This window comes from Lonchura striata, chromosome 17, assembly GCF_050655825.1.
Source record: "Lonchura striata isolate lonStrDom1 chromosome 17, ASM5065582v1, whole genome shotgun sequence".
NCBI classification, from domain to species: domain Eukaryota; kingdom Metazoa; phylum Chordata; class Aves; order Passeriformes; family Estrildidae; genus Lonchura; species Lonchura striata.
In genome coordinates this window covers 10758541-10776066 of record NC_140719.1, presented here as the reverse complement: position 1 = coordinate 10776066, position 17526 = coordinate 10758541, and the positions used below count along the sequence as shown (strand labels likewise).

The 17526-nt window shown below is 42.6% G+C and overlaps 2 protein-coding genes across 5 annotated transcripts; one reads left to right on the top strand and one right to left on the bottom strand.

The window, feature by feature from the left end:
- Positions 1 to 32: 32 nt before the first annotated feature.
- REXO4 (RNA exonuclease 4) lies at positions 33 to 5088 on the top strand. The gene is made up of 8 exons (XM_021543562.4): positions 33 to 345; positions 787 to 1139; positions 1422 to 1574; positions 2307 to 2500; positions 2958 to 3046; positions 3253 to 3327; positions 3589 to 3663; positions 4266 to 5088. Exons 1-8 carry the CDS (start codon positions 148 to 150, stop codon positions 4365 to 4367), a joined length of 1239 nt encoding a protein of 412 aa, XP_021399237.2. The 5' UTR covers positions 33 to 147; the 3' UTR covers positions 4368 to 5088.
- On the bottom strand, positions 4702 to 17512 carry STKLD1 (serine/threonine kinase like domain containing 1). Of its 4 annotated transcripts, XM_077787901.2 has the most exons (19): positions 17378 to 17512; positions 16194 to 16289; positions 15696 to 15740; positions 14359 to 14433; positions 13639 to 13743; positions 13382 to 13452; positions 12675 to 12790; positions 12196 to 12308; positions 11943 to 12103; positions 11388 to 11518; positions 10687 to 10770; positions 9905 to 10021; positions 9236 to 9370; positions 8227 to 8355; positions 7271 to 7408; positions 6598 to 6726; positions 6187 to 6324; positions 5784 to 5863; positions 4702 to 4995 (listed from the first exon to the last, which is right to left on the bottom strand). In XM_077787901.2, exons 1-19 carry the CDS (start codon positions 17390 to 17392, stop codon positions 4933 to 4935), a joined length of 1941 nt encoding a protein of 646 aa, XP_077644027.2. In that variant the 5' UTR covers positions 17393 to 17512; the 3' UTR covers positions 4702 to 4932. The 4 variants fall into 4 exon arrangements, with proteins under 4 accessions (XP_077644027.2, XP_085450309.1, XP_085450311.1 ...); XM_085594183.1 differs by lacking the exon at positions 5784 to 5863; XM_085594185.1 differs by lacking the exon at positions 14359 to 14433.
- Between the last annotated feature and the right edge of the window lie 14 nt (positions 17513 to 17526).

The window sequence follows — 17526 nt, the reverse complement described above, 5'->3', positions numbered from 1 at the left end:
CCCCCCTCCGCCCCGGAACCCAAGCGCGGGCCGGAGTTCCCCGGCGGGGCGGTGCGGCGCTGGGCCGGTCCCCCTGCGGGAGCGCCGGCCCGGGTGAGACTCGCTGCGCCCCGGTCCCGATCCCGATCCCGGTTCCGCTGACCCTGCATGGCCAAGCAAAGTCCTGCGGAGCCTCCGGCGGCGGGGCCGAGCGGTGCGGCCCGCGGGAAGGGCAAGAAGAGGAGGAGGAAGAAGAGGAAGGCCCTGGGGGAAGCGGCGGGCGCCTCGAAAGGCCCCGGCATGGCGGCCGCGGGTCCCCCCCGCAACCCGCAGGAGTTCTCCTCCAACTGGAAGGCGCTGCAGGAGGTGAGGGGGACCGGGGCATGCGGTGGGGACAGCCCCGGGGAGCTGGGACAGGGAGGCAGCGGGGCATGCTGGCAGCAGCGCCTGAATGGATGGGACACACTGTCCCCATGGAAGGGACACTTTCCACTGTCCCAGCCCGGCCCTGGGCACTGCCAGGGACCCAGGGGCAGCCACAGCTGCTCTGGGCACCCTGTGCCAGGGCCTGCCCGCTCTCACTGAGAAGGATTTCTTCCCAATGTCCACCTAACGCAGCTCTCTGGCAGTTTGAAGTCATTCCCTTTGTCCTGTCACTCCAGGCTCTTGTGAATAGTTCCTCTCTCCCTTTCTTGGAGGCTCCATTTAGGCACTGGAAGGACACAATTAAGTCACTCTAAAGCTTCTCTTTTCCAGGCTCTTTTCCTTTATCTATCTTTTTATTTTATTTTTTTAATGTCATTTTAGCTGCTGAAACAAAAGGCAAATAACTCCAAGAAGCCCATCTCCACGGGTCAAACAGACACCAAAAAGAAGCAGCCACTCAAAGCAGCCAAAAACCCAGAAATCCCAGCAGTCAATAGGAATGTGGTAAAGGCCAAATCCACAAATAAAATGGACAGTGGTTCTGCTAAAGCCAGTCCTCCTTTGGCCAAGCCAGAATCCAAGGGGGTTGCAGCAAAAAAGAACTTAAATTGCACTAAAAGCAATGAGAAAGGCTGCAAAGAAAAGAAGAAAAATGGCATTGTTGTGAAGGAGAAGGATGAGCTGAAACATAAGAGGAGGAAAGCTGAGGAACACGTGGAGCAGCAGCCCAAAGAGTGAGTATTTCAGGCAGCAGCTCTGGATGAGAGTATTTATTTTGGGAAGAGCACAGAGAGGTATATTCCAAACAGCTACACTTTTCCAGACTAAATTCTGAAAGAAATAAGGAACATTTTGCCCCTGCTCCTCAGACACAGCAAGAAACCTGTAGAGGTGCCAGTCACAGACTTAAATTTCACAGGATTTAATTCTTGGTTTAGAAAGTAAACATACTTTTTGTACAACAGACACCAGATTGCTTTGAGGCTGTTAAATGTAATTAAATCTGTTCTTCCCAGGGCTGACATCTGGTTTGATGATGTTGATCCCAAAGATATTGAAGCAGCACTAGGACCTGAAGCAGCAAAAATTGCCAGAAGGAACCTGGGACTTGAAGCAGAACAAGCCCAGTCTGTGGAGCAGGTGCTGGTTAAGGAAAAGGCTTTTGAAGGGTGAGTGACACTGCAGGGGGAAGGATGGCAGCAGAGTGTGAGAAATGGAAAGATAGAAACTGCCAGAGACACTGGCAAAAGTTTGATCTGTAGCCTTAGAAGAAGCTTAGATTGATGTAAAAATAAAGTACGCAGACATTAAGCAGAAAAACTTATGTTTCTATAAACTCATAAACTTATGTTTCTCTAGTTGTAAGAGTATACCTTAAGTAAAAAACTGTATTAATAAGATAGTGAAGGGTTTATCATGTAAGAGTGTAATTGTAGAGAGTAAGCTAAGAGTTTAGTGGTTATAATAGAAACGTGTGTGCACGTGATAACAGCCCATTAGATAAAAGTATACACATTGCAGTAGAAATAAGTAATAGAAAAGCAAAATAAACTTTGTAGCAACTGTCCATTAGATTAGAAAGTTATATATTGTCTTGTAATGAAGAACTTATAACTACTCTTGAGCTATAACTGCTTACTCTCATAAATCTCACAGCCTCTGAGACTAATGTTTATCTGAATAATAAATTGTTTTTAACCTGTCTCTAGTCCCATCCCTTCAATTAAACAGCAATAATAATGATATCAGCTGGCAGACTGGCTTCTGATAAGGGATCTGCACAGTGAGCTGCCATCTCCCTGCCTCTGCTGCCAGGCTCTGCCCTGCTCACACAAATGTGAACCTTGTCAGCTGCAGCTGGGCCTGTGGAGGTGTCCCCAAGCTGTCCCTTTGCCTTCCAGGCTGACCCGGGCCGTGGCCATGGACTGTGAGATGGTGGGGGTGGGCCCCAAGGGTGAGGACAGCATCTTGGCTCGGGTGTCCATCGTTAACCAGTTTGGGAAGTGTGTTTATGACAAGTATGTCAAGCCCACGGAGAAGGTGACAGACTACAGGACAGCTGTCAGCGGCATCCGGCCTCAGAATATCAACACAGGTACCAGGGCTTTCCCCTGAGAGGGAGAATTCACTGGGTTCTCACAGAAGATTCATTGGCTGAGCTTGGAACAGTTTGAGACCTAATTTGGGAAAACAAAATGCTGAGATTTGAGTTAAACTTAATGCTAAGAAAAATTGTGGGAAGATGTACTTTTCTACAGTGATCACTAACATTTTTGAAGAAATTAACTGGTGAAATATGGTGTAAAAAAATAACTTCCTTTTCATGCTGTGCTCTTTATAGAATTCTCTATACCCTTGAAGGAATTAACTGGTGGAATATAGTATAAAAGTTCATTTTCTTTTTATGCTGTTCTCTTTATGGAATTCTCTATGTTCTAGCAAGCAGAAATTCAGTGTACTGTACAAAAACTACAGTTCCAAGGATACAGTTGCTTCCCAGAAAAGATGCTGTGATTGCTCATGGAAAGTGTTTCCTTGTGTGGCATTTTTAGGTGAAGACTTTAAAACTGTTCAGAAGGAGGTGGCTGAGATCCTGCAAGGAAGGATTTTAGTTGGACACGCCCTAAGGAATGACCTAAAGGTAAATTGAAAATGAGGTTTGTGATACATCATTCTGGATCAAGGGAACACACCTGAGCTGGAAACCTCCCCCCATCTAGATGAGCTGGGTCTTGTCCTTTCATGGCTTTAAAGTATCTCTTACACTGGTTGGGAGGAAACAACAGCATTCAGCTCAGTAAAGTTTCATGCAATAACACATTTAACTGAAAATGTGGTTTCTTCTAGGTTCTACTTCTTGATCATCCTCACAAGAAGATCAGGGACACACAGAGATACAAACCTTTCAAACAGAGAGTCAAGGTAAGAGACTGCTGGGAAGGTGCTCAATTAACAGACTCCAGAGCTGCTGACTCACTTCTGTGCTTACTTTTACCTGACCCTGTTCCTTCTTTCCTACCTATGCACACACAGATCTTCTAATTCATTAATTATTCCTGGTATTTTGCCAGCAGAGGCTAAGATGTGCTATTCTTTGAAGAATATAACATTTTTAGAGAATACCCATCTGTGTTATTTCAAGTCCTGTGAGACAGCATGGTTTGTGATGTGTTCTGTCTCTAGAGTTCCAGGCCATCCCTGAAGCTGCTGTGTGAGAAGCTGCTCAATGTTCAGGTGCAGACAGCAGAGCACTGCTCGGTAGGTGCCTCCTCAGATCATCCAGCTCTGGGTTCTGGCCAGTGCTGTGCCTTCATCCCACTGAAACTCAGCAAGCTCTGCTTGGACAGCAGCAGCAGGGAGGTTGTCATCTAAGCTCGCTCACTGTTCATTCATTTTGTAAACAACTTCTGCACAAGTTAACTCTTAACTCTGAATTCTTGTTAAAATTCCCAGGGGGAAAGGTAATGATCAAGATCTGTTTACCCTAAAAGCAGCATTCTGTACTGCTGCACTGTGGCAGGACAGACAGTGGGAGAGGCTACACCTGAATCTCAGCAGATCCTTTATTTCAGTGGGCAGGAGGACGGAAAAGAGGAATGAACTGGGGAAGCAAAATTGGGAGGGGAGCTCATAGATACTGTGTCAATGACAAAATTCTCTTACTACTTTCCAAGTAACAACCAGAAATGCAGAGCCTTGTGGTGAGCCCTGGACTCTAAATACACAATTTGTCCCTTTCAGTAGGCACAGACCTAAATGTAAAAAGAGATCATGAAATGTTAATTGGAAGGATGTATTAAAATGATGGAAGATTTAGCTGCTTATTATCTCACATCCTTGTCTGGTCTATTCTCTTTCAGATCCAGGATGCACAAGCAGCTATGAGACTTTACACCCTGGAGAAAAAGAAATGGGAAGCTGCTGTTAAGAACAAAGCTAACAACAAAAATTGTAAAACTTAAAAACACAGGGTAGAATCTTTCATCTCTGCAGCATTTGCTGGTTTGATGTCACATTCCAAATTTAAAGATAAGTCAGAATTGACAGCAGCCACTTCATAAAATCAATCCAAAGACAATGGTACAGTAACCTGGAAGTTCAGGAGTGCCGCTGGTATCCCTGTGGATGGGCCCTATGCCTGATGTCTGCTACTGTGTTCAAACAATCTTTGTAACAAATGCCTGCAGTTGGGAAGAACTTCATCAGTTAAATTTCTTCAATGGAAATAGACGCTGAATAAGTTAAAAAATTAAATTATGATAGATGAAGGAAGAAACTGTCATTGCTTTGTCAAAATTCGGAGGATTAAAATTTTTATTTCAAGTATGTTAAGGTCCACAAAGTGAGGTCTTACTACAAGGTGAATTCTTAAATATTGCTGTTAGTTACACCATTGTGGTACCCAAACCATCAATAAATACCTGTTTGCATATTACTACTAGCCCAATATTCTTTTTTTTTCTGGTGAGAAGAATCCTCTAATGAAGAATCCAGGCTTTTGTATCCAGCAGTGGCCAAGTCTTGTTCTCAGACAAAGCGTTTTTCCTTCCTCAGTTTCAAAAGTGTTGCGTTCACCAGGGTCTGAATCTTCTGGAGGGAAATGTTAAAAAATGTCAAACAAAAGATTACCTTGTTGCTCCACTTATTTTTGTATTCATTTATTAATAAAAACAATGTGTCCAACATAGGTGTTTGAAGTGGCTGTTGTTACAACAGGAGAGGGAGCTTTCTTTCTGTGGTTATTTTTTTTCTGTGCTACCTTGTGGCTGCAGTGTTCATTGAAGGGGTTCAGGCAATGCCTGGAGGAGACTTTTGAAAACAATTCTGTAAATACATAACTAAAATCAGCAAAATTAAGACTAACCAGTTTTATTGGCTTGATGAACAAACCAAATTAATGGTTTCTTGCCAGCAAGCCATTGCAAAAGAAATATTAGTGTAACATATTAAATAGCTCTGATAACTTTGCTAGAGTTTTCAGTGTGACTACTTGGTGAAATTTAAGTTAAATCTTCCCACAAACTGTCAGAAAGATTTTGAAGGGTTTTTTAAAATTTGCTAACAATGCCACTTCCAAACCAAAAATAATTTGGGTGTAATGTACTTATGGCTTTATTCCTACAAACTTTATCCTGGCTTAGCATGAAGACTGTAGTAAATTATTGTAATGTTGCAAGAGACCAGAATATAATTTTTTAAAATTTCAGCATTAACAAGAAACAACTTTTAACCACTTGTTCTCAATAATTAGAACTATCCTTACAAACTCACTCTTCACTCCACATGCTGTTAATTCTCTAAATTTCTGCACTATGATCAAATCCCTCACCAGAAATAATATACTAATATACTTTATTATCACAGAGACTTCTCCATACCGTGCTAAATGGAAACTGGAGTTTTATTTCAGACAGCAGCTTTTGCATTTTCTGGGACCTCATATACAGCATAACCTCATCTGCAGTGCCAATGAACAAGAAAATGTATGGTTATAGCACAAGTGCCACTGGAGCAGGAGCTAAAGGAGCAGGCTAAAGGGGAGAGGACAGAGCTACACAAGGAGGAGGCAAGATGAAGTTAAAATGTTTTACCATCAGAGTGGTAGTTGTTTGGAACAAGTGGAGTGAATTCTTAGAGGATGAATTGGAACTTTCTCAGACACAAAGTAAGTGTTTCCTGAGAGCAGCTAACATGTCCCTGAGAGCTGCTGATGTGGTTTTACTGATTTTGGGGCTGGGAGAGAGGAGGAGACTCAAGAAGTGACAGCAGCAGCCATCTCACCATACTGAACCATCTCGTTCATCAGCAGGCACAGAGCTTCTGCCACCCCTGGCTCGTTGGAATGAAGGTGATACTCATCTTTGATCAGCTCTATTCCACTGCCCTCTGAGTCCAGCAGGATTGCCAAAGCTGCAGTTTCTGCAAGGAACACAAACACTGCTGGGCTCTTTGTAGCTGCAGACTGCAGGATCTGCTTCCCATCCCCTCACCAGCTGGCTCAAGGCACGTTTTCAGGAAGTAGTGCCCATTATTTTCAGTCTTCCTAACAACTATTCTGAAGCATATTTGGGAACAAATAGGAGACCAGATATGCAGCTGACACTGTCATGCAGGCAGAAGTTATTTTAATTGTTGTTTTCATGTTGATGGAGCTGATTGGCAATTGATAAAAGCAGAACTGCTGAATGTTACCTGAGAGCCTCACAAGGCTGGCTAATGCCAGGCAGCCATTCTTCACCAGCACTGCTCTTTCTGGGTTCACCCTGAGTGCATCCAGCAAAAGTGCTGCTGTAGGCTCATAGTCACTGTCAGTTAAGCAACCTTTAAAGAAAATAAACAAAACACACAGACAAGCCCAAAATTTCAGTATCCTTAAGGCCAAAAGAATAGAGTCATGAATACTCAATTTATTCTACTGATGGAGAATAGAAATGTGATTGCTGTGGGCGTTTTGCTCAGCTTCTCCCAGTGGAACAATGGCACAGGGGCAGGTAGTAGGTAAATGTGACAATATTGTTGCATGAGGAAGAAATAAGACAGATAGTACTGCAAAGATGGGTTCCTTAGTGCAAATGATAATGAAATATTATTTATTTTTTAACATGAAATACTGTTCCAAATCAACCAAGCAAATTAGCTACCCACCAGTGGACTCCTCATTAGCAGTATCTGGTGATTTAATTTCTACAGTTCATCAAAAATGGCTTCACTGGGGAGCCACAGAGGGAAGAGTGACCAGGAGAGGATGCAAGTTCCTAACTCTGCTGCCATCTGCAGAGCCTCCTCAGCCCAGCAGCCCGGGTTGCAGGATCACATCCCAGCCTTTTCCATGGCAAGGGACAACAGGGGGACTGGGATCACACACCTTGGAGTGCCAGTGCCCACAGAGCTGAGCAGGCAGACTCTGCAACGACTCCATTCTGGAGGTGTTTCCGAAGCACTGCTGAGGTGACAGGGAGAGCACTTTCCAGCACTGCTTGGTCTGCATTATTCTCTGAATGACCTTAACAGAAAGGAAATGCACCAGGCAGAGTTATCTAATGAAGTAATGATATCATTGTATGTCAAATTATATCAGCAAAACCTTAATGAGTGCTGACATTGGAATAATGTAACTGTTTTAGTCTGGAGGGCAGCAGAGGAAAGGAATCAAAAATGTACAGAACCAAAGCAAGTGTTACAGGACTAATAAATAATTCTGTTTATTGGAGAAAGCTGAACTTCTTCAGGAACTAGTGTTCTTTGTCATTTAAATTATGCATAGGGATCACAGCAAGAAGCCTCCAAAAATAACCACAGTTTTGACAGGATCTGGGCTGCAGGATGGAAATTCAGCTGTCCCATAAATCCAATGGGTAATTTGCTGCACAGAGGGAATAAAACACACCAGGTGAAACTGTGCACAATCTGTGCTTCCAGCCTTGCATGATGAGCAGAACACCACACACCTCTACAAGAACACGTCACAGAAACAAATCAGTAAATATGAAATCAAATCACATCTTGGCCTGAACAGCTCGAATTTGACACCTTATTACATAAAGGGTTGCTGAAAAAACTCTGGGTTAATTTTTGGTTTTATCTAGTTTAACTCTGGATCACAAAGTAATGGTAACAGTGCTGTGGAAACAACTCTCCAGAATCACAGAATCAGGTTTGGGTTGGAAGGAATTTTAAAGATCATCTCACTCCCTCTCCCTGGAACAAGAATGGGAGAAAATCCAATCCCAGCGACAGGAATGTCTGAACTCAATTAGGCTCAATACCTGCTGCCCTCCAGTCACATGAGTGCAGGCACAATACTCGCTGTGTTCTACTCACCACTCACAGCCAAGCTCCAGAGAACAGCACAGCAAGAGAAGCAGATCTTGTCATTATGAAGAAAACGTCTTAAAATTGACAGAAGGTCTGGAATGATTCCAACTTTCCTTAGGTTCTCCGCAGCTACTTCTGAAAACCACAGAAATTCTATAGAATCTGGTATTTTTGTCCCACTCAGTGGCCTCGAAACGGGCAGCACTAAGGTGTTTAAACTGAGATAACAGACCGGTAACATGAGCCCATTAGCTGGACAAAAGGAAGCAAGAGAACAGACCGAATTCTTTAACAAGATGCACTTAACATATCTGATCCTTTCAAATGCATGCCTGGCCATCCTTTTTCCTCATGGACTTGGAATTCAGAGAGCAGGAAGAGAGGGTATCAATTACAATTTTTCACCTGTTTCCATTTTAACGATTCAAACTAAGCTTCAGAATTAGGAAATGCTGGATAAGAAATAATTGGGTCTTAGACATGACTCTTTGTAATTATTTTTATTAAGATTTTCCCCCTCGCTACTAAATCCTACTGTAACCATTTCTAAAAACAATCTTTGATGACTGTTGAACTGACACTGAAAACAACTAAAAATATTATAAATATTTAGCAATTAGAAGTTCAGAAGACAAGAAAACAAAGTAGAGAAGTTAGGGAGAATGGTTTCAATTCATCATGGCAGAGTCCAAAATAGAATTCAGGTTCTATGCCCTCATTTTCTCAAGCACTACTATTTGCAGAGCTTGTACTTGTTTCCAAACCTAGAGGAATACAGAATTGTATCTTTTATAGTGGTCCAGTAAATCCCTGAAACCTCAGCATTGTATCTTAAACTTTCAGAGGTGTTATCAGTATCTGGTCAATCTTAGCAATATTACCACTATTAAATTAATAATGACCCACAGACATCCACACTTCTTAGTGAAATCACAAGTTCTGCACTGTATCTTGGATTTGTTTCAAAAAGTAAAAATAAATTAAGGTTCCCCAAAGAATGAGCAAGGTGACCCACCACTGGCTGAAACCATCATCAATAACGTGCAGAGCATTGAAAGGAACTCTTCATTTTCAGAATGTTTCCTCACTGTGTGTAACAGGCAGCTGGCCACATTCTCATCCAGAGCCATCATCACCCCCTGTTCCAGAGCTGTCACCAAAAACATTGGAATAGAACAAACATTTCAGTGGTTTTGAATGAAAGCTGAACCCCCCTGCCCTGCAATCAGCACAGCAAAACATTCAATTGGCAGCATTTCATCACATAAAATAAGCAGAAGTTACTTTAATTTCCTGAAACTCAATTCTTAGCATTTTTAAGCTTGTATCATCAGGTGATTTTGGGGTAAATTGCCATGAAAATGACAGCAGGGGCCACACAAGAGACCCAAACACACTTTTATGGTTTAAAATTTAAACTCCAAAACAGTAAGAGCCTTTATGCCCTATTAACATTCTACATAACATGAAAACAAACTTGGTTGGACAAGATCAGCACCTACAGTTAAAATTAACTCTTAACACAGAATTGCTGGATGCCAGTCCTGAAGAAAGGTCATGAGAATTCAGAAATGCTTAACTTCCTTTAGTTCTTTGAATTCATCCCCTAAAATTGTTAATGGAGCAAGTAATGGGTTCAGAAATCTTTACAAGACCCAGAAGAAGGAGGAAGTCTTACTTGTACCTTGATTAAGAATTTCAAGCAACAAAGTGCAGCCTTCAACTTGTAAATCTAGAGAATCTGTGTGAATCTTCATGGCAAGAGTGATCACTTCTGTGCAAGTTAGCAGATTGGGGAATGCTGTGGGGGAAAAGAAATTCTTTGACAAAGGTTCTTGAATCAAAGAGAACCAAACAGAGTGAATTGTTTTAATCTGTGTGGGAAATGTCTCCTACCAATTAAAGCTAAGAATAACCCTGAGTTTTAACATCATAAGCCAATGGCAGCATTAAAATGCTGTCAAAGGACAGAGCATTTTATAACTGATTTAACACAGTGCTTTGAATTATGAACCTTGATCTGAAAGCTTCTTTTGAAAAATCTGCAGCTTCTCAGAGAAAATACACAGCTTTCACCCTCGCAGCTTTACAGACACATGGAATTAGCCATGTGTAGCTCCCTTTTGCTCTGCCAGCCTTACAGCCCCAGGAATTACCCCCAGGTCATGCCAGGGCTTGTGGAAATTACCTTCCTCAAATATCAGTTTGTTGCCAATTCAAAGATCACTTTTTTTTTTTTTTTTTTCCCCCAGTGCCCATTTTTATGATCCAGTAAAGCCCCTCTGCTAGTTAACAAAAGCATGTACAGAACAAGTACTAACACAATCTCATCAGCTGCTGGTCTGAAGAAACAGGAAGAGAGCAATTTCATTCTCATTTATGGGCATTGGAAAGGTTTTCCTCCTCCTATTATCTCAAAATGTAAGGAAGGAACAGAATGAATAAATAGATCAAATAGTGCCTTACCACTTTCATCATCTACAAATCTGGCAAGGTGCTGAATGCCTTTAGCCTGGACCTCTTCAATATCCCAGAAAGCCTGCATGAATTCTGAGAAACCAAGGAAATTCTTTCAAGCATTCCACACAAACACACAAAATACTCCAGTTGTCTCTGTTTTGTGCAAGATGTGAATTCATATGAATAAAAATAACATTTTTGTGATTGCTGAAGAGTTTTCCTCCCCAACTCATTAAACATTTCAATATTGCCAAGTGTTATGATTCACAATGTATTTAGCATTATATATTTTTTTTTGAGGACCTGTAGGAATATTAAACCAGAGCATGGATAGGAGCTTTAAATGCTTTATTCCAATAGACTTTTCAGATTAAAATAACATCTTCCTTACTTAGAAGGAAAATAATGGAGCAGATCCCCTGTGGCATGAATCAGGAAACATGTTACAATGCAAATAAAGTAAGTGGAGCTCCCAAATTTTCTGAGGAATGACCTCTGACCCTGTTTAACTTTTGCAGTAGGAATGGCTGAGAACCTTAAGAATTTAGAGGAAAAGTTGCACAGAATTCCTTGCTCCAAAGAGTATCCCATTTTATTTCAGGTAAAATGAGTGGCCAAGAATTTATTTCCAAGTAGAACACATCCTGACTGGAAGTGTCTATCTCCTGTGAAAATCACCTTTGCATTAATCTTATTCTCCTTATTACCTAGAACATTTTCAACTCCTCCCTGAAAGAGCTCATCTGTTATTGTGGGAGGCAGAGACTTCTTTAATTTTATTGAGGTGTCACCAGCAAAAGTCAGGCATTTCCCAACAAATGGAACAGTGACCAGATCCCTGGAATTTTGAGAGACAAAAGCAGCACCAGTGAGTTAGAACTGGTAATTTAGAAAAGAAAAAATCTACAGGCATTGTTTCGTTTTGATATTAAAAAATCTGCTATTACTTCTAGACTATATTATTTTTGACAGAACTTAAACAATTTACTTCCAAACAGCTCATGTTGCACGAGCCATGCTTAGGTATCAAGTTCAGGCTCATAAAATTGTGTATAACATGAATTTATGATCTAACTGCAAAAAGGGACACCTGTGCATCTCAGTGTCCACTCTGAAGGAACATCAAGTCTTTAATAACTCGGTTTGTTGAGGTAGAAGGATAAGCAATATTAACCCTTTCCAACAGCAGTGAACATTCCCAATTTGTAGAGATAGGAGGGGATTAGGACAAAATAAATCAAGGGAAGGCAGCCAGAACTCACCTTGCTGTGGGTCTCATGCTGGGCTCAATCTGTAGCATCATCACTAAAATTGGAAAGAAAGGCAAATAGCTGCTTTCTCCATCCTGCATCAGGGTCAGGACTCCTTCCAGGCAGCTGCTGTCCTCTCTGATATTCTGCAGTAAGGAATTTATCTCTTCTGCCTGGGAAGAGCACAGTGTCAGAGAGCTCTCACACACACAGATATCCTGATGAGCCCAGGATCAAAAACCCCGAATAAATCACTCTTACACACATTCAGAACAAAGCAGCTCATCATATCAAGGAGGACACAGCCCAGGGACCAGATGTCGGATTTCTCAGTGAAAGAAAGTCCAAATGTTTCTGGAGCCATCCAAGACTTGCTTTCTGTAGAAACAGGAATCATATGGGGACATTGCTGATATTGAGCTTCCAAAAACTACAAAACACACTGTAACTAATGAACATTTTCCTAAGATGTCCCTGAGGACAAAGCTGAAAGGGATTCCAGCTGTATTGATTGCAGAAACTCACATACATATCTACATTTTTCACTTGTGAACACAATTAAAGCTTCAGACAACTGCCTATGAAAATCCTATTTAGAAGACAAATAGTTTAATGCAGAGAAAGGAGAGGGAAGATAACTTGCTCCTCTTCCCTAATTTTTCTCTGAGGAATAAAAATATCCACCACAACCAAAACCTTTTAAAAATACAGTAGGAAAATAAAAATAGCAAAACAAATACCTACCTTCTTCCACTCTGATTTTCCATTTCAGCTCATCTTTCATAAGTGTTTCAGTACTGAAGTCACTCAGCATGAAGGATGGTTCACCAGTCACAAGGATGTTTGATGGCTTGAGATTTCTGCAACACAAATATTTTCTGTCAGCCTGTGAAATTAGAGTCTAATGACATATAATTAAAAATTGCCTGCATCTTTAGCCCTCAGAAGGTTTGGTTTGGTTTTTTTGGGGGTGGTGGTGGGAGAATTGATTTGGATATTTTTACTTTGTGTTCTGTTGGCTTTCATTTTTTTAAATATACAAGTGATAATCAACCAAAATACAACTATTTTCCTCTCTAAATGCTTTTAAATTTGTACTTGGGATACAAATTGATCTGAGCATGGAATGCAAGGGTTGTCTTTTATTCAGATACACAAACTTTGTCCATCACAGCCACCAAAATGTGAGCATTTACAGCGATTAACAATTTTTTAAATACTCCAAAAAAACCAAAACACCAAGAGATAATACCTCAACCAAACAAGTATTCCAGACAATACTCAGGAAATAGATAAATTTAGAAGTAAAAAAAAGCCTATTCTAAAGTCTGGAACTTCTACACCCTGCTTCTACTTTTGGAAGAGCAAAATTCCCTGCCTCAGAGGACTGCTGAACCAACACTGCAAAGAACAAGGGCCTGACAGACAAAGAAAATGAGATTTCTGCTCACCTGTGCCAAATATTTTGTTTGTGTATGTAAAACAAGGCACCCACCATCTGTCCCAGGAACTTCTGAATCACCTGTGGAGGGAAATAGACACGAAAATGTAACACAAACAGAGTAACTTTCAAATATCTTTCAGAAGTGAGCTTCCAAAACCACCCTCCTTTGCTTTGTAGGATTTAGGGAGGATTTTTAGAAAGAAGGAATACCATAAAAGCAACAAGTCTCTCAATTCAAACAGGTGCCTCCTCTGTACTTTTTACCATGTCTGTTATCTTTTCTGACTTCTGCCTCTTTTCCTTGATTAGAGCTGAAAGATCTCCTTGGCCTGAGTGCTGCATGACCAGGCAGAGGAACAGAGATGAGACCTGCAATAAAACATTGCACCAAAATTACTGAATTGTTTGCAGGTAACAGAGACAAAACCAAACTGGTGGGTCTGATGCTCACAGTGCAAAAGGCTTCTGAGATGATTATTCTCTCACAGAAGAGACAAGATGTAATTTCTTTCATTAAAAATACAGCATGCTCATTGTTTTAGCAAATGAAACAAACACCACTATCAAGCATCTTATCTGAAGCTGTATAGGATGATTCAAATCAATTATACAGCTATAAAATCATCAAAGGTTCTGTCCAAGCACTGAAGAAAATGTGCCAATAAGTAAGTCAGGGCTTTCAGCTTCTTATAGTCCCCTATAGAAGGGGTTTCATGCAGGCATGAAAATCAGAATTACACACTAATTCCCATCAGAATCTGGGAGTCTGCCATGTGATGGACTCCAATCCATACATATTCAGTTTTTAGTGTGTGTATTCAGGAGTCAAAAAAAAAAAAAAAAAAAAAAAATCAGGATTGTTTCAAATTAAAAAAACCTTCTTTTTTAGCATCCCACCCCAATGACCCCAAAATCTTGAATAGGCTCATGTGCCTAGAACATAAACCACACATTCCAGTTTAACTAATCCTGTTCCATTCTCACCTCATTATTCCAAGTGAGAAATAATTCCTTGTAAGCACAGATATTAGAATGGCAGAGTTTTAGCAAATCCATTGCCTGTACAGAAGATAAAATAGAGACAGCTTTCTATAGCTACATAGTCCTTCCCTTTAACAGGACCTTAAATAACACCCAAAGCCAATTCTTCACTTGTTCATGTCACATCTCTGATCAAACTCTTCTGAAGTGCCAGCTCTGTTAAATATTTGGATACACAAATGTGGAAAGAAGGAAAATATTTCACCCAATACTGCAACAGCTTTGTGAGATTCAAAGATATAAACTGATCCACAGGAAGATGATGTGTGAACCACCTCCTTCTTCAGTTCCTAACATCCTGACCTGAAAACATTTCTTAGAATAAGTCAGGATGATTTTTCAAGTGCAGCTATTGTTTCCTGTAACCTCCATGCAAGCTTGAACTCAGCAAATATAATGGCACGAGAGATTTTTATCTCCTTGAAGGTGGTTTCTGTGCAGGGCTCTAACAAATCCTAACCACTTCAGCACATTTGCTGATTATGTGGAAGATAAAAAGAATTCAGGTTACTCTCCTATAGTTGTGTTTGTGGCTGTGCAGGCACAAAAGAAAAAGCTAAAAAGAGCCAGGCTCACAAATGGCACAACTGCATTTATTTTAGTAGATGTAATTCAATATTTATTTCAACAGAAAAATTGGATCAAGTTTTACTGGTAATGCCATATTTGGTAGAGAAAGCGGTCACCTCTCTGACCAGGATAAGATATCTGTACAAACATTTATTCACCTTCTTTTCCAACTGTGCATACTGGGCACTGGGAGACTCATCCATCAGGTGCTATTCCACTGTTTTATTGAAACCGTTTTTGGTCTTTTAAGAGTATTTCTGATGCTACTTAATCAAGGCATTACAACAAAGTTTGCACCAAAAAAAAAAGGGGTACAAAAAGGGAGAAAATAATTCACTCTAAAAAAGAGCATATCATGAAATATATTATCTAGACATCGAGTTATTAATAATTACAAACAAACCAAGGTTCTTCTTCAGCTTAAAGGCCGAAAGGATGAGTTTTGTCCTTTGGCTTCCCAAAAACAAATAACCATTCTGAGAAAGAACTATCCTCTGAGAAGAACTGTCCATTTGAATTTACATATCCATAAATAACAACAATTCATACAAACCCTGGCCTGAACCCAAGCAGAGGGCAGAGAGCACACCCTACAAATAGTCCTACCTGATTTACTTATTTACTCAGCTAATCCCTGCAGATAAAAGACTTGCTTCTATCAAGACTTTGGTCTTTGTAAGTGAAGTAATAAAGAAAAGACTGCACAATACCTCCTTCAAGGCCACATTTGCTTGGTGTTGGTCAATGCATTCAACCTGCACCAAACAAAAGACAGGGCTGAGACTGCAACAGAAACACCAGGGAACTTTGAGCCAGAACACTCTTACCAAGGTGACTGGACTGCAAATAACACCAATTTTCAATGACAGGTCAAAACTCTAATGTTTGGGCCAGTTTTGGGGTCAGGAGATGGGTAAAACAGAGCTGAAAATACATGTGTCACAGTGTTTCTGCAATGTCAGGGCAGCAGTGAGCTGAGGTGAGAGCACTGTGGGGACCTCACTAGGCTGCTGTCCTTTCCCCACTTTGAGCCTCAACATTCCACTAAACTGATCAGAATCTCCAATTTTCCCAAAAATCAGCACTATAACAAGCCCACTCTTACCCAGCAGCTGAGCTACCCAGCATGGGTCTCATGCTACTATCCTGGTACCCCTGGAGACAACAAACATGCCAAACTCTTGTTTTCATAGCAACCACCAGCTCACCTGCTTTATTGCATATTTCTTCTGGGCACCCTGGTGTGTTTTCAGCTGAGCCACCAGCATCGTGCCCAGTGCCCCGGGCTGAAGCTGCTCCAGCACCTGCAGGGCACAGCACACACCCAGAGCACCTGCTCAGCTAGGGCACAACAAAGGCAAAAAAACCCTCCCACAGAAACCTTCCACACAGAAAACACCTTCAGCTCCCCATGGCAGGACTAGGGACCCCCCCAGCTCCTGAGAGGAACACAGACCTTCCCTTCCCTCCTCTTCAGGGCATTCCCCGTGCTGAAAACACCCCCAGAGCACCCACACCCCGTCCAGGACCACACAACGCCCCAGGGCCACTCAACCCCACTCCATCCTGTGGTCTGTGCTGCTCCCAGGGGTACCCACACCATTTCCCTCATAAACCCTTCCAGTGTCACTGAACCCACTCAGAGCCACTCGCACCATGTCCCCAAGGGCACCCACAGCCCCTGCCCTGCTCATAGACCTCCACTCAGGGCCATATAAACCACACAGACCCCTCCAGCATCACTGACACCCCCACAGCCCCTGTCCTGCTCACAGACCCCCTCTCAGGGGAATGTACCCCACACAAACACCTCCAGCACCAACAAACCCCCACAGCCCCTGCCCTGCTCACAGACCCCCTCTCAGAGAAATGTACCCCACACAGACCCCTCAGCACCCCACACAGACCCTGCCCTGCTCATAGACCTCCCCTCAGGGCCATATATCCCACACAAACCCTTCCAGCATCACTGACACCCCCACAGCCCCTGCCCTGCTCACAGACCTCCCCTGAGGGCCATGTACCCCACATAAACCCCTCAGCACCCGCACAGACCCTGCCCTGCTCACAGACCTCCCCTCAGGGCCATGTACCCCACATAAACCCCTCAGCACCAGCACAGCCCCTGCCCTGCTCACAGACCTCCCCTCAGGGCCATGTACCCCACATAAAACCCTCAGCACCCGCACAGCCCCTGCCCTGCTCACAGACCTCCCCTCAGGGCCATGTACCCCACATAAACCCCTCTGCACCCGCACAGCCCCTGCCCTGCTCACAGACCCCCCTCAGCGCCACGTACCCCACACACACCCCCTCCAGCACCACCGACACCCCCACAACGCTGCACCCGCCCCGCTTATTGCCGGGTAGAGCTTGAGCCTGGGGGCAGCACCTCATATTTTTCCATGCTGGGCACACAGCCCGGCGTCCCACCCGGGCCCGCGGCCCTGAGGGGTGTAAACCCCTCCACGGGATTGCGGCGGGGGCGCGGCCCCTTTAAGAGCGCGGTGGGCGTGTCCGGTGGGCGTGTCCCGGCGGCGG

Bases quoted from the DNA above. Each gene is read 5' to 3' on its own strand.
- REXO4 (XM_021543562.4), top strand. From the start codon at position 148: ATGGCCAAGCAAAGTCCTGCGGAGCCTCCGGCGGCGGGGCCGAGCGGT. The intron at 2,501-2,957 runs GTACCAGGGCTT...TGGCATTTTTAG, and splicing joins GCCTCAGAATATCAACACAG to GTGAAGACTTTAAAACTGTT. The intron at 3,328-3,588 runs GTAAGAGACTGC...TTCTGTCTCTAG, and splicing joins CTTTCAAACAGAGAGTCAAG to AGTTCCAGGCCATCCCTGAA.
- STKLD1 (XM_085594183.1), bottom strand. The intron at 7,409-8,226 runs GTGAGTAGAACA...CTTTCTGTTAAG, and splicing joins CTGGAGCTTGGCTGTGAGTG to GTCATTCAGAGAATAATGCA. The intron at 4,996-6,186 runs GTGAGATGGCTG...ATTTCCCTCCAG, and splicing joins GAACGAGATGGTTCAGTATG to AAGATTCAGACCCTGGTGAA.